This window comes from Ambystoma mexicanum, chromosome 4p (assembly GCF_040938575.1).
Source record: "Ambystoma mexicanum isolate Mex_15411 chromosome 4p, UKY_AmexF1_1, whole genome shotgun sequence".
Classification (NCBI taxonomy): Eukaryota; Metazoa; Chordata; class Amphibia; order Caudata; family Ambystomatidae; genus Ambystoma; species Ambystoma mexicanum.
In genome coordinates, this window is record NC_090927.1 from 1173588279 (window position 1) to 1173604521 (window position 16243).

Here is a 16243-nt window from a genome sequence, read left to right on the forward strand (position 1 = left end):
TTGGTGGGGCGAATGAGGAGGTTGCCAGATCCTGGGGGGCCTGTAGATATTATACCTCCTATTCTACATAGTCGGCTGGCGACATGATCTTGTTAGACAAGTAGCTTCGATTTCGTACCACGGAAACTGTAGTTGACCCAATGAGGAGGTTTGTGATTGTGTCGGGTAGCTGGGTACACATGTCTAAAACATTTGTTATTATTTATGGCCCCAACGTGGATGACCCCTCCTTTTTGAGTCACTCCTATTTAGGCGTCTTAAATACCAGCATACTAATATGGTGTGCGCTTGTGATCTCAATGTCATCTTAGACCAAGTGAGGGATACATCTGCTGGTGGTGTTCGTCCTCTTTCTCTGGCTGTGGAAATGGTGCGGAGGTGCATGTCTGAGTTGGAGTTGATGTATGTCTGGAGGGTGCACCACACTGAGGTTAAAGAGTATTCGTTCCACTCGTCGGTCCATAATACTTCGTTGCGTTTGAAGCAAGCCTGCTTCTGGTCTGCATGACGATCGAATGCTTCCTTCTCCCGAGAACGCTGTCAGACCACACACCTGTTCTTTGGTCCCTAGATGTGGGCTGTGATGGTGTCCCTAGGCTCTTCTGGAGGTTTAAAGTCACAGCCTTGTCTGACATAGTGTTCCGGAGTGAAGTGCTTAGCCTTGTTAAGTTGTATTTTCAAGAAAACCTTGGATTGGTATCCACGGTGGGGGGGTATTTCTTTGGAGTTGGGAGTACTGAAGATGATTCGAAGACAATTGACCTAAGTAGAATTGGAAATTAAGGGTTATGAGAGAAAAGCCAAAAGCCGGGGAGGTAGGGGATGCAGACTCTAGGGCCAGGCTACGAGATGCATTAGATTGTTTAAATAATCTGGCTGATCGGGAGGTTAAATACCGAGCACGCACAGCAATGGCCCGTCAGTATGGAGAGGAGGACAGGCCTGGTCGACTCTTGGTGGCAAGGCTTCGCCAGGAATGGGCGCCACGGATATTGCAGCAGTATGCGCCACGGATGATCGAGTGGTGGTAGAATCCAAAGCCATATTGGACGCTTTTCGTGCATACTAGCCGCAATTGTATGCATCTATGGAAACTGTGGCTGTTGAAGACCTAGTGGGGTTTGTGAAGGAAGCATTCCTCCCTACGTTAGAACGGGAGATGGTTGAGGCATTAGCTAAACCGCTTACGCAAAGTGACATTTTAACAGCGATACGAACATTGCCCGCTGTTAAAGCGCCAGGCATGGATGGTATAACGGTGGAATTTTAGAAAGAACTGGGTCCCGAGGTAGTTAAAAACTTGCAGTCTGTGTGCGAGGAGGGTATGGAGGTAGGGAAGCTCCCTTCCACAATGCATGAGGCGGTTGTGACTTTGATTTAAAAGCCTGAGAAAAATCCCCTGGATTGTGCCTCGTACCATCCAATTTCTTTGCTAAACCTAGACACCAAAATCTCTGCCATAGTACTGGCAGACCGGCTGCTTCCATTTGCGTCGACTCTCATCCATACAGACCAGTGTGATTTTATCCATAGGAGGTCGACCTCGTTAAACCTGCGTAGGCTCATTGTATATACTAGCTCAGACCGACCCTAAGGTGCAGCCAGTGGCAGCACTGCTTGACATGGAGAAAGCATTCAACTCAGTTGAATGGAGTTACTTATTTGAGGAATTGCCGAAGGTGTGTATCCCGGAATACTACTTGAAGGCGGTGTGTCTGCTGTACACAGGAGCGACATCTCGGATTGATCTGGGCAGAAAGCGGTGCAAAGCCTTTTGACCTGGGCCGTGGGACCAGACAGGGATGTCCGCTGTTGCCACTTTTTGTAATCGCGATTGTGCCGCTGGCAGCCCGACTGCAGAGGCTTCACCTTACGAGGGGCCTGCCGATGGGTGGTGCCAGAGAATTAGTGTCCTTATATGCGGATGAGCCGATTTTGTATTTTAAGGACCCGGCAGTTCATTTGCACCCGTTGCCGCAGAAGGTAGGGGAGTTTGGTCGGTTTTCGGGGCTTAGAATAAACTGGTCAAAGTCAATCCTGTTTCCGCGAAATGATTGTACTGTTAAGCCCCTTGATATTGGTGGGTCTAGGTGGGAACAGACTTCAGTGACGTACTCTAAGGACGAGAGTGGAAGGATGGTGCAGACTCCCTCTATCGCTATTGGACTGGATTGCGGTATGTAAAATGGTTGTGGTCCCCAAGCTGATCCATATCTTCCAAAACATCCCTGTGTGGCCGAGGCAGAGTTTCTTCGCTCAGCTGAAGGCCCTGTTAGTTAAGCTGGCATGGTATCCTCGGGAGCCTCAGATCAGCTGGGACACTTTGGTCCTCCCCTGGCGCACCAAACATGGAGTTGTACTTTTTGGCGATGCAGTTGCACTTCATGTCGTTTTGGATGCCGGGGGACCCCTATTACCCTCATGTACATGTAGAAAAATGCTTGGTGCACCTTTCACACTACAAGGGGTTCTGGTGTCGCGGAGAGTGTTGGACAAATGTAAATTTGACCCGGTAGAGTGCACATTGCATGCATGGAATAGGATTTTGGGGCAATTGCATGTTGATATCCCTTTTGAACCGGGCCTTCAGCTATGAAATATTGAGTGCCTACCACTGACATGTGATAAAGCTTTGGTTCAAGAGTGGAGGGGCGCAGGGATAGAATACATGGCTGATTTATATCCCAATGGGGTATATGTCTCCCAGGAAAAGTTCACTGTCAGGATGGGCGAAGGGTTCCCCCGTAGACTGCAGTATTTCAGAATTCGGGCCATCTTTAGAGAGTGGTCCCCAGTGTTTCCTGATATGCCTCTCATACTTCTCTTAATGCAATACCTACTTGGGTCTCCCTCCACAAGGCGGGTGGTCTCTACGCTGTATGAGCTTGTTCAGCAAGATTCCCCCCGCTGGGTCCTGAAGTGTAGACCACGCTGGGAGGAGGATGCCGGGGCTGCTTTCACAGACAAACAGTGTTCGATGCTCTGTGAACGTACACACAGTGGTGCGTTCAGCACAAGGCTACAGTTGATTCAATATATGACCCTACATAGGGCATACCTTGCTCCAGCTCACCTTCATTTGTTTAATTGCACTAAGATGGATAGATGCCCGAGATGCAATGCTGAGTCGGCCGATTTTCTTCATTTGCTGTGGTTGTGCCCTAAGCTGCGGGAATTCTGGGAGGGGTGGTGGAGGCAGTCTCAAGTATGCTTGGCCAAGAAGTACCCTGTGAATTGTTATGTTGAATGTTTTGCTGGCTCCTGAGAGCACAGAAACACTGTTGGAAATCGCTAACAACAAGGATGATAGCCGCACAGAGATGTATCCTGCTGCGATGGACCTGCTCGACCCCGCACCCCCAGTCATACAGTCTTAGCTTGAGGTCTTGGTCTGACTTAGCGACACATACAAAGAATATGGTTCCCTATGCAGGCAGCGGAATAAACCCAAGAACATTTGGTGTCCTTTTGTGACCTACTTGTTGGCTCAACGTTCTGAGTTGAAACCGGTAGAGGCAAGGCCTGCACTGCAAGTAACTGGCTAGGTTGTATGGTATGCAGAACTGTTAATTCTGTGCTACCGGGCTGCGAATGAGCAAGGCCAGTCTCCAATAGTTTATGGATTTCCCTGCTGTCTCTCTGGTGGCAATTTATTCTCTCTTTGTTTATGTTTCTTTTTTCTTTTGTATTATTATAATGCAGGATGGTTTGAGACATGAATCTTCAATAAATAAGGTTAAAAAAAAGAACTGCCCAGGCTACCTGCCCATTGTATTAGCCTACGTCCCACCCTAACTCCTCCTCCAAGTAGTAAAATCCACCAAGTTGGCTTTACCAAAAAAATTCCAATCAAACGTGCTATGTTGCTATAAGAACATGTCCATGCTCTAATGGGCTCCAGCCTATAATGCACACACACATTCATACACCTTCATTACCCAGTCACTCGCCAATACAGCTTTTCTCTGAATCATTGGGTGACCCTGATGTTAGGTCTTTTATGTCAGATGCTGCTTTGCAAAAGAAGCAAAACAAAAAAGAGGTGATGGCTGGAGGTGAGTCTCTAGGCCCAGCAGGCAATGGACCCACGTCTGGGCATACCCGTCCCACTCGGGGTGACTACAGCAAAACAGAAGAGGTGATGGCTGGAAGGTTTAGAATTGATCTTAACCTCTGCCATTGCTTTGGGCAAAAGTAAGCAAACAACCAGAGCATGCATCAGCTCATTCATCTGCTGAGAGAGGAAACTTTGTGTGTGGGTGTAACATATTTGGCTAGGTTCCCATGTTGGCTTGGTTGATGAAGAGCAGACAATTCACAGACCATACCACACAGGTGGTTGCAGCTATTTTATTACCAGAGGAAGCTAACCACTCCAAAATCATGCCAAGCAAAGGCTTTAGACCTACACAATCACAACTAGTACTCTAGGTCCAAGAGCACACAACCCATAGCCCTCCCCCTATTTTGAGCCACTGTAAATCTCAGCCCAATTGCAGTGTAGTCACAGCTGACTGAGTGCCACAAGATACGTTTCTGAAGAGATAAGTCAACTTTCTACTGATTGATTACCTTTCCGATCACAAACTCCCTTGACCTTACCAAATTTGGCATTCATCCCAGCTGTAAGACTGTTTTAGTGGCTCTTCCGGTGATGGATGATGTCTTGGCCAAACTGGATCAGGGTGTCTGCCTTTTAATGATCTTAGACCTCTCTGTGGCCTTAAACATGGTCCCAACTCGTTTGGATGGGAACCACAAGGTATTAGCCGATGTTTTTAACATCTACAATGTAGTGTTGGGCTGTCTAGGGCTTGGAAGCTGATGTCTCTATCACAGTCTGCTGGCAACACTGAGTTAAGTTTAAGAATGCCATGCCTGGCTGTTTTTCACCTGACAGACTTTGTCTGTGCCATAGAAGATTGGATGTCCCTTCACTCACTCTAACACAATCCCTCAAAAATGCATTTACTTTTATATGCCCCCTGCATTCTCTTGGCTACCGTCACCATCATCATTTGTCTTGCTCCCTGCTTGGTTCCAGAAGCACAGTTCTTTGGTTTTACCCTACATTCATTTCTGAACCTTATTTTCCCAAGTATCTACATTAGCTCATAATTGGTGATTTCAATTTACCTTACTTGGACAGATTAAACTATAAATCCCCTCCTCTGATTTCCCCTCTTGTTCAGGCTCTTGTATTATTTGAGCTGGATGGCATCGGTGCTATCTTTATGGGATTTCCTGCTTTTAAAGTCCATCCTGCAGTCCATTTGCTGGTGTGAAAAATGTTTGACCAAATCACTCCAACACTTCCATTTAAGCTTGCTTGTTTCACTTTTAAAGTATTGACCCTGTCATATTCAGGTTATTTAACATAGAAACTTCAGATTGGGGTGGACGCAGGACCAGCCACAGTAAAAGGGGCAATACATTGGATATTCCTAATTTTAGGCTCACCTCTCTTTCCAAACGGGCTTTTTCTTTTTTTATAACACATTTTATTATTTTAAAACGTACAACAAAAGAGCACTTAAAAGACCGGCATCCAGACCTGTATAGATCAAGAGTCGATCATGAACCCCTGTCCAACCTTCCATTCCTGCATGTGAGAGTTTGGTTCGCCTCCTCCCATTTGCCCCATATTTTCAGAAACTTCTTTGGGCATCCCAGAGCATTATATGCTCTTTTTTTCTAATGACGTACAGACATCCATATCTGAGACCCATAGGGCTTTTGGGTTTTCCCCATAGCATTGCGGTGTTGCGCTTTAGAAGGATAATCGCTGTAGACAAAAATACGTTTTCAAACAGACCAAAGGTGTCACCCCAAATTTCCAATAACAGCAATTTAGGCTCATGTGGTATAATCTACCCCCAAAATCCCTGCTAGCTTGTCAAGGGATTTAGACCACAAGCATCCAATCCTTGGGCACTCCCACATAGTATGGAAGAGTGTTCCATCTGAGACATTGCATTGCAGACATCGCAGATGTACGGCCCATCTGCATCTAAAAAGCAGCGTATGCGAATAGTATGCCGGGTGTAGAATCTTTAGCCGAACCAATCAGAATCGAGCAGAGATTGCCACCTCCCTTGGGCAAATTAGGGTCTCTATCCATTCCTCCGGTTCTATGGGGCCCCAATCTGTTTCCTACTTACTCTTAAGCTTGCCCAGGTCGGGGTTGCAAAAGATACTATTAATTGGTGTTTTGTGGAGGTGACGTTGGTGGTAATCCGATCTATCAGTAAATTAGACTCCAAGGGTGAACAATTTGGTGGAGATCTCTAAATTTCTACAGAATATTAAATGTGCCTCCATTTCCCTCTCCTTCCTTAGATTAGTGAAGACACATTGCTTACCTTTCCCACTACCTAAAGGTCCATATCCAGGTCCTGCCCCCATTCCCCTCTATTGGCCCAGTGCTTTATTTTGTTTTGAGTGCATTTTTGCTGGGTGTTTTAATTTTTAGTTTGTATAATCAATGTAGAAGTGTTTTTTTTTCAATGCTTGGGGGTTAGGAGAGGCTTTCATATTTGTTAAATAAAATCAATATGAATAAGAAATATGAGCGCTTATTTTATTGACCTTATGAACCTGAGAGCTATGCTTTTTCCATCACAGCTTTAGAGCCTTACATGGTACTAATCAATGGCACTGGCCACATCAAATTCCAGTAGCAAAAGAAGAGCTCAAAATAAATTGTTCACACTCCCTGTAATTTTCAAGAGGGACCTAGGGGATTTTCCCCCAGGATTTATTTATACAGTGCAAAATCACTGTAGGCGGAGGGAGGAAAGAGGTATGTAGTAGGAAGAGGCTGTTGCTATAGTTCCGCCTGGAGAGGACCAGAGCTCTGGAGACATAGTTTCTGGAGGAAGGTGAGGAAAGAGAGAATGCCACTGAGGAGGTGAAGCTGAAAGTTGCCAGGGTTTTACCTCACATGAGGGTGGGGCAAGGAGGGCGGCCAGAGAGTGGGAGGGGAGCAGTGGGTGGGAGACCCAATAAGGAGGATCTCGGTCTTACTGGCATTAAGGCACAGATCGTTAGCAGCACACCATGCCTGAATAGCAGTCAGACAATCGGGAATGAGAGAGGAAGGAGAGGAGGGAAGCTGAAAGGAGAGCTGTATGTCATCAGCATAACACTGGAAATGAGGACAGAAGGTGGAGATCAAGTGGGCAAGAGGGGCATGGTAGATGTTGAAAAGCCACGTCAAGCGGATAGAGCCCCGAGGAACGCCCCATGTAGAGAGTGAGGTGGAGGAGAAAAAAGGACCCAGTTGAAACTGGGAAGGTCGATCAGAAAGGAAAGAGGTCAACCAATCAAGTGCCATGTCTGTGATGCTGAGGATATCACAGAGCCAATTTATGAGGGTGGCATGATTGATTGTGTCGAAGGTAGAGGAAAGATCAAGGAGGAGGAGGACAGAGGATGAGGACAGAGGAAGAATTTGAGCCGCGATTTGAGAGCAAGTCTTCATGGGTGTTCCCAAGAGCAGTTTCTGTGCCTCTGGCAGCTCTGAAGCCAGACCAGTGTTCGTGGAGACAGCCAACAGATTCAGTGTGATGGATTAGTTGGGAGATGACCAACTTCTCCAAGAGCTTGCCCAAGAAAGGGGTAGTGGAGATAGGGTGGTAGTTAGCCGGGCAGGAAGGGTCAGCAGACAGCTTTTTTAGGAGGGGGTGCACAAGGGAGTGCTTGAAAGGTAGTGGGAAGGAGCCAGTGGCAAAGGAATGGTTGCTGAACTCAGCCAAGGAGGGAGTTAGAGAGGCAATGTTGTCCTTGATAGTTCTAGAGGATCAGGGAAGCACCTGTTTGGAGGAGACTTTCATAGAGCAGACTGTCTTGGTGACCTCATCCGGTGCTGGAAGAGAGGAGGGAAGGAGAGAGGGGGGCAAAGGGAGGCCTGCAAGCAAGTGGAGGAGGAAGGGGGATAGAGGAGAGTGAGGACAGGATGTCCTGAGTTTTGGTTGTGAAGTGAGAGGCCAAATCTTTGCAGTGGAACTGGGAAGGAAGAGGAGAAGTGGAGACTGCAGTAGGATTGGCAAGTTCCTTACAGATTCCTTACAGTTCCTTACAGATTTTGAAAAGGTCAGCCGTGTTGTTGGTGGCCCCAGAGATGCAATCTTGGATATGGGCCCGCTTCTTGGAGCGGATGGAGAGTCTGTATTGCCTTTGGAGCAGACAACAGGCCAGGTTGTCAGAGGGTGTGCTAGATAGAAGCCAACCACTTCTGTTCTGCAACTCTGCATATGTGTTTCAGCGAGTCTAGGTCAGAATCATACCAACTATTGCACTTGGAGGCATGCTTCTTGCAGATCCTCATGGCAGGGGCAAAGGTGTCAAGGGTGTTGGAGATGGAGAGGTGAAGGTTAGCAAGGGCTGAGTCAGTGTGAGAGTCAATAGTCGGGTTAGGAGGGGGAATGAAAGAGGTGGCAGAAGCAGCTACTGACACTCGCTTAATTTGTCAAATGACAGAGAAGGAGGCTGGCAGTGCGGACACAGGCTTAGCTGGGGAACACTAGAGCGCCAGATGAGAGGAGAGGAGAGCATGGTCAGACCAAGAGAGAAGTGTAATCTGAGGGTTAGAGAAAGAAATGTCCGCTGAGATGAGCGCATCCAAGGTGTGCCCAACTGAGTGGGTCTGGCCAGAAGGAAGAATGGTGAGGGAAAGAGAGTCACACAGGTTGTGGAAGAGTAAAGTGGCCGCATCAGGAGAGTCAAGATGAAAACTAAAGTCTCAGAGGAGGAAAAGCTTGGAGGTAGAGGTCAGGAGAGAAGGTTATGATTGGTTAAGAGAAGGTCAGTCCACTCCAAAAGGAAGAGGGAGACCAGGCCAGGGGCCCTGTAGATGGTGGTGAGAGTGAGCGAGAGGGTAGGAGATACGCACAGCTTGCAGACAAGGCATTCAAAGGAAGAGTAGGATTGAGTGGGTATGATAGAAGCAGGAACCCAGAAGGGAAGACAAGGGCCACTCCACTTCCAGACCGGTTGGCCCTGGGCTTGGAGAGGATCTTGTAGCCCTCTGGAAGAAGAGTGTCAAAAGCAGTGACAGAGCTGGCATTGAACCACATCTCATTGAGAGCGAGGACGTCAAGGTCAAAGTCTTCAAGGAGTTGACAGATGGCAGAAGTAATTTAGAACTTACCAATAACATTCAAGCATGATGAGGTCATACATTTTTATGGGATGTTTTATGGGTGGAACCACGATAGTTACCCAATAAGTAGGGTGGACATATAGATACTATATGTAGCTTAGCAATTAGGACCAATGAGCAGTAGAGATAGGTTTTCACAGTAGCACAGTGATTATGATGATATCAGAGTGACGCATCTACATTATATGAACTGTGTTTGCTGTTCAAAACGGTGAGGAATTTGTTAAAGAGAGCTTTGCTGTTGATCTTGTGTTCTCCCCAGCTGCTTACTTCCAATAAAGCTGGGTTACCTTGCATTTAGCATACCACAATCCACTCTGCGTTGTCTCTTTATTGGCAAATACCAGGTAGAGGGCTGTATGGTTTTTGGACCTCTGATTTTCAGGACAATGCAGCAATTCGCCATGACTTCTTCCAACGATCTGAAGCTTTTCAGCTATTTGTGTTACCGTTTGACGTCACAAAACAATGTTTACATAAAAAAACATAACATGGAGCGGGATTGGTCAGTAAGGTCAACTATGCATATGATTTATAGGCTATTTGTTCAGGGATTGGACAGACATTTGGTGGCTTCTCCTGCGACCACCCTTTAAATGTTTCAACTACAATATCTCTGGTGAGTGTGCTGCAATTGGGCAATACTCCATAGTATGAGCGTAACTTGAAAGGTGAGAAAGGATTGGTCAGTGAGTGCCTTCTCATCCTTGGTGCTGTGGAAATTCACCAGCCAAGTGCAACTATTCAAGGTAGTGAGAACGACCCCGAAGGTGCTGCATGTTCCCGTTAAGTTACCATCTCAAATCCTCTAGGCTTGGAGACAGAAGATGTAGGATTTGAACCTGGTATTTCTTTTGTATCACCCTGCTTTCGGTTGGATGTGAACAACTGACCCTGGCTGGCTCAAATGAGCAGGCTTTGTTGCTCAGGTCTCGATCACGTGTGAAGGGACCACAAATTTGACCTTCTCCTGCCTGTATTTATGAGGATTTTTGGCTTTTTACTCATGCATATCATCTGCTTATATGAAACCTTTCCCTTTCAGTGTCCTTGGCAAGGCTGTGCACTGTGACTGCACTGGAAACAGGGTCTGTGCATCTTTGCAAAATCAGCACGTCTGCCTCTCTCCATATTCTGGAATCCTTTCAGCATCTCCCATTCTCTTCAATGTGCTTGTGACCTCCATTTTGATTTACATGGCCGCCCACATTAGTTGCATTTAGCATCATCAAGCAAGTCATATGTATGTGTATGCAACTTGTGGTTTCTGCTCAGCAAAATACCTGTACATCCTCTAAGTGGAAAAAACAAAATGCTAGAGATTGTTAGCATTAGACCTTAAACAAAATAGAGAGGCCCCCACGCTAATTTAGCTTGTAAACACACCATTTTACTGGATACTGATTGTTAGCATTAAACCAGAGGCCACTGCATTTGAAATCAATAACAGGTCCCACCGAGGAGCGGACAGTATCTACCTGAAATAGATTGATTCTAAAACAGAGAAGAATTGTCCATTTCCTCGGATTGCAGAGCCATTGAGCATAACCTGGCTTAGCAGCAACAGGGACAATCTAATGATACAATAAGACACTTTGTTTTTTAAGCTCACTTTCCTCCTTTCTTTCTTTGATAACCTCTGTATAAAACTGGGCTCATTTTTGGGAGACTTTTGTACCAGTGCAGTGCAATTTTCCAGGCATTTGTCATAGAACAAAAAAATACATTGAAGCAAAGCATATGTATGCACCAAGGAAATGTGCAAGTGTAAGTAGACAATTGCACTGCACATGTGCAAAGTTTGTACAATGCAGATGCTGCTCTCTAGCTGATACATCCGTTTGGCTGTTACTGCTGCATAGTGTGTGTGCGTGTGCTACTAATAATAATGCTAATATCACATCTTATATAGTGCTTCATGTTGTATTCTTCCTTGTTCTAAGTGCTGTGTTATTATTTACAGCGTTGGTCAATGGGCCAGCTCTTGCTGGGTCTTAGATCCAGCATCCGATGTCTCCCTGGATGTCCTTCCTTCTTCAGCCCTGACAATGCTCTACTGAGCCCCCACCTAATCTGCTCTGTGCTCCTTTCCCCAGCAGTCATTCGCACATTTGCAGGACCTATTTGACAGTTCACTGGATGGCTCAGGGACACTTCTGAAGCAGCTCGTTCGGTGGGTATGCAGGGGTCGCCGCAAGTAGTTGTTCCCACTACTCCAAAGGGTTGAAGCACCTTGGCAGGCCTTCTTGATCGAAGAAGAAAGCAGGGGTCTGATGGGACAGCAGAGGGTGAAGAGTGCCAAAACCTTCCAAAGTGTCTCTGGCGGTTTCACAAGTCTGTTTCTTCATGTAGGAGACTTGGCTCCTTCTGTAGTTCAGTGAGAACACAGGTGATCGACCTGGAATGGCTGCAGAGCCCCTTCTGTTATCCAAGATAAGCTTTGTGCCAACATCAAGGACTCCCAATAGAAGATCTGCTCTCTTGCAGGCATCCCTTATGTGGACCAATCACGGCCCACGGTAGTCTCAGTCATTCAGGCACTCCAGACATCCTGCCACCAGTAGTGTCAATTGGGACTATACAGTCCCAGCCCTCTTCCTGGGAACACATACGTGACAGGAAGAAGCCAGGGAAAGAGATCGGTGTTCGCGGGAGGCTTCATGCCCAAATAAGAAAAACCCAGGTTACTCAATGTGGGTGAAGGCAAGGGACAAAATGGCCATGGGATAGAACAAAAGATTTTGTGGCTCTTCCATTTTCAGACCTGGCCACAGTCTTGAGCCAAATGCGGTAAACACGTTTAACTCAGTAAAAAGAAGTAAAACATTATGAAAAGTAACTGCTGCCACCAGTTCATCCCAGGCACACTCGTACAATCACCCAAAAATCCTCTGAGGGTGTCTAGGGCCATAAAACAAAAAGGGACTCCAGTGCATGGTACTGGAAGGCGCATTGTGCATTGTTAAAAAAGTTACCAAGAAATGGCAACATATTCAAAGACTAAGGGAAACATAGTTTCCCAGTACTGACAGTCTGAAGGACGTGTCAGTTTCCCCATAACAAGTGAGCAGAAGCCAAAGGGAGTTCAGCTGAAGGCTGGGCTCCACTGGAAAATGTCAGGGTAGGATAGCCAAACAGAAGCAAAAGGTTTGGGGGGATCCAAAAATGGAGGGAAAACTGCACATAAATGAAATCTTTCCTAACAGATTAACAACAAGTTTTTAATATAAAAAATCTCTGCAACAGTCTCTCAACCTGCTGAGTAACGCTGATAGCCGTCTACTGTAACGCGTGTCTATGGATCCCTTAATGTACTAAAAAGTCACTGCATTATCAACTGTATTTTGGGTGCACCACTGCCATGGAAGTGACTAAAAGTGGAATTGATATACAGTGTGGAATTTGGAAAGAAACAGCATTAAAGAAATTGCCCCATTTTTAAACTATTATTTTGAATATTTCCTTTGAGTGGAGTCCAACTGCCAGCTCCGCCCCCTAGGAACTCTGCCCCTACCCCAGCCTTTCTGGGATCCCCCTTTACATTTTTTCCATTTGCACCACTGATTTATTTCACAATTTAATGGTGGCATATGCCACTTGTCCTGCTTTTCTCCATCTACTTTTAGAATTGTGCACCTACAACCTCCTTTTTGCAGATAAAATAAAACGGAGACCATTGCAGAAAATGAACTGAAATTACATAATATTTTGTTACAGCAATGAAAGGGATTCATGACACTGACCTTATGAAGGTGGGATACAGCTCTGCATTGACCAGGCAAATCATCTCGTAGGATAAAGTGATCCCCATTCTGCTGAAGTAGGCCATTGTAACCTTCAGCCAATCCAGACCTGCAAAACCCAACAAAGGTGTCATTGCACAGTATCGCCAGGCAGGGACGTCATTTAGGGGTCGCCAGGGGTCGCAACTGTGACCCCTGAGGTCTCCCTTGCTACCCCTGTGGTCTCCCTTGCTACCCCTAAAACATTTCTTTTATTTAAACGTTTTAATGCAAGGTTCTCCGCTGTGGCCAGCGCCATGTGGCTCTTTGCTTTTGGAGTGGCTGGCTTTCTTGTTCAGGCCTCTTAAACAAAATAAAGAGCAGGGGTTCCACAAGTCTAACACTTTCAGCAGTGACTCTAAATAAGAAAGAATAGGTCTACCAAATAGTTTGTCTTTCTGGAATTCTATACAATAATTGCTAGACTCATTAAAGGTTAATTTCAGGCACACTGATTTAGTCTGTTCTTAAACACCTCAACTCAGCCTTTCATCCTTCTGATTTCGATAAATGAGTACCAACACAGGTTGGGTGATATTGTATGTATATTTGTTCTATATAAAGCACTTAAGCGTAAGTGCTATATAATAACACATAGTTATCATTTGGCCATGGACGTCTGCTTACATTCACAGTAATTTGGTAATATGGGTTTATACACACTCATCTTAATGATAAATATGGCGATCAATTCTTGTATGAAATGTATATCACATTCTAGTGATATCGTTACCATATTTTTCGTAGTGTACTTAGGAACAATGCTATGTGATGTCACTCCCTGTTTTGTCAAGGGGTGAAAGGTTGTGTTCCATCGCTTCCTGTGATATCACTTCGGGGTGGGGTCAAATGACATCACTTCCTGTGATTTCATCAAAGGTCAAGGGTTGTGTGATGTCACTTCTGCTACCCCTGGCATTTTGGTGAAATGACGTCCCTGCAGCTAAGGTCACATTCCAGTTATTATGTTGTCAAATAATCAAATTTGGTGTCTTTGGAAGGTATGCGCTTCAGGTCTAGGTAAAATGAGCATTTTAATTGGATATAAATTGCGATTTGAATGAGCGTCTGCGCGGATGCCATCTTGACATCCCAGTAAAACAATCGCATCTGTTAAGAAAACAAGAAAATCCATCCAATCCGTTTAAATACGCTGTGAACGGAGATGGTCATGGTGCATCCAAATACAACGTTTCAATGTTGCACGCTGCACCTTATCTTCTTTATAGGAAGTACGAAAACATAACAATTACGCAACGTTCTGGTAGTGTCATGAAATCTGAACCCACAATGCACTTAGGGGTTCCATGTAGTTTTACGACAGGAATTACTTCGAAGTAATTCCAACGAAAAAACTCATCACATTTTTATTTGCCCCCATCTCCCTTTCCCTATAATAGTATCCCTACCCCAAACCCCCTCGCCGCCCCTTTTAACCCCTTACTTTTATACGTTGTTTCGAAGGAATTACTTCAAATTAGCACCCGGCACGCGCGGCGCAACGGGAATACTGCGTGGTGATTGGCTCATTTGCGAGCCATACCACACAGTATTCCCTTTTACGCCGTGCGTGCCGGCTACTCTGTTCCCAGCAATGGGCGTGGCAGCCCCTCAGCCAATGAGGAGGCACGAATCGGGGCAATCCCCTCTCCGAGCCTCCCCATGGCTGGAGGCTTCCTTCGTCCCCCGCCGGGGACTCAGGCAAGAATTTTTTTTCCCCTCCCTCCTCCCATCTACCACCCCACCCGACTTACCTTCTATCCTGTGATCTCTGGCGGGGGACAATGGAAACCTCCAGCCGTGCGGAGACTCGGCTCGAGGCTTCCATCGTCCCCCGCGGTACTTTTTTTTTGTTTTTTTTTCCTTCCCCGTCCCCCTCCCTTCCGCCCTCCCAACCCCACTTACCTTCTTCTGGTCTTGGTAGCGAACGCGCTGGGAACACTTGTGTTCCCAGCGCGTCCGCTCCCGATGGCCATCATGGAAAGGGAAAACGGACTACGTTTTCCCTTTCCCGGCAGCCATTTTTTTCATTTTTTTTTTCTTTTTCTTTTTCTGTTTCGAAACAAGCAAAACGGAAAAGAAAATGCCATTAGCACCCCGGTCTAACGGGCCGGGTGCTTATGGCAATAAGACCCTCGGTGGCGGGCCAATACCGCCCACGGTAATGCCCCGGGGCTTCGTTAAGGCCCTCCCTACGCTCGGGCCTGTAACTACGGCCCCGGGGGCATTACCTGGGGCGTTATTGGCCCGCCGCCTCGGGTCTTATTGCCACAGTAAATGACTTTGTAATAATTCCTGTCGTTAAAACAATGGGATACGTTCTCAGGATAAAACGAGATTGGCTGGAGGGGAGGCTTAATATCCGTTGATACATGTGAAGACTCGCCTGCGCATGGACTATAAAGGGGAGTTGCTAAAAATGGGAAAACATTACTCAGGGATCCCACCTCTGGGTTAAGTGGCCAGAACAATTGGGGGGGGGCAGGGGTCGGGAGCGGAGTCAGGCTAGGACTAGCTATGTAAAAGGTAGTTTAAAAACACAGGGCTAAATGAACATCCTTTTTAAACCGATGACATGAAACGTGCACAGCTCATATTAAAAACCAATAGGACAATATGTGGTAGTATAGTTAGGTTGCATCGAACTTCACAGGCTTCAGTATTTCCTCTGCAACTTTTGTTTCCATCTATGAAAGTTCACCAAATGTGGCAAGCCACAGTTGTACCCAAATGGGAACACTCATGCCAGATTTGGGAATGTTTCACCAATGCTTTCATGCTGGTAAGATAGCTCAGCGGATTGAGCACTTGCTCCTCCAATCTTTGTGTGATCTGCAGGTTCAAATCCTGGTAAGGCCATCCTTTCTTCCTTCCGAGGTCGATAAATAAGTGCCAACTTCGGTTGGGTGATATCGTATGTAAATATGCTCTCTTTACACCGCTTTGGCGAAAGCGCTACATAAATAACATATCAACATCATCACAGCTAAAATAATAACTGAAAAATATATATTTTTGAAATGCAGCATTTCAAAAAACTCTATTTAGAACATAATGGGCCTCATTACAAGTCTGCCGGTAACCCGCCGAGTCTGAGTGGTTCCGGTGGGTTACCGGCAGACTAGCCTTAACGTTACCGGTGCCCGATATCCCAGTATTACCAAGTTATTACAGACACTGGCAACCGCTGTCCATTTTCATTCCATAGGACTCCATGGAATGGAAACTACTGACTCACTGGCATCATTTGCTAACGGTGCTGGTAATTCAGTGAATTTTCTGCTGCTAGGGGCTTGAA

The 16243-nt window shown here is 46.1% G+C and overlaps 1 protein-coding gene across 3 annotated transcripts in view; it reads right to left on the reverse strand.

Annotated features, from left to right (window-relative positions):
* LOC138453708 (solute carrier family 22 member 2-like) overlaps positions 1 to 16243 on the reverse strand; it is a 442975-nt gene that overhangs the window by 73578 nt on the left and 353154 nt on the right. For all 3 annotated transcript variants that reach the window (XM_069606817.1, XM_069606816.1, XM_069606815.1), the window contains one exon: positions 12907 to 13015. In XM_069606817.1, coding sequence (XP_069462918.1) covers positions 12907 to 13015 — 109 coding nt within the window. The remainder of the gene's footprint in view (positions 1 to 12906; positions 13016 to 16243) is intronic.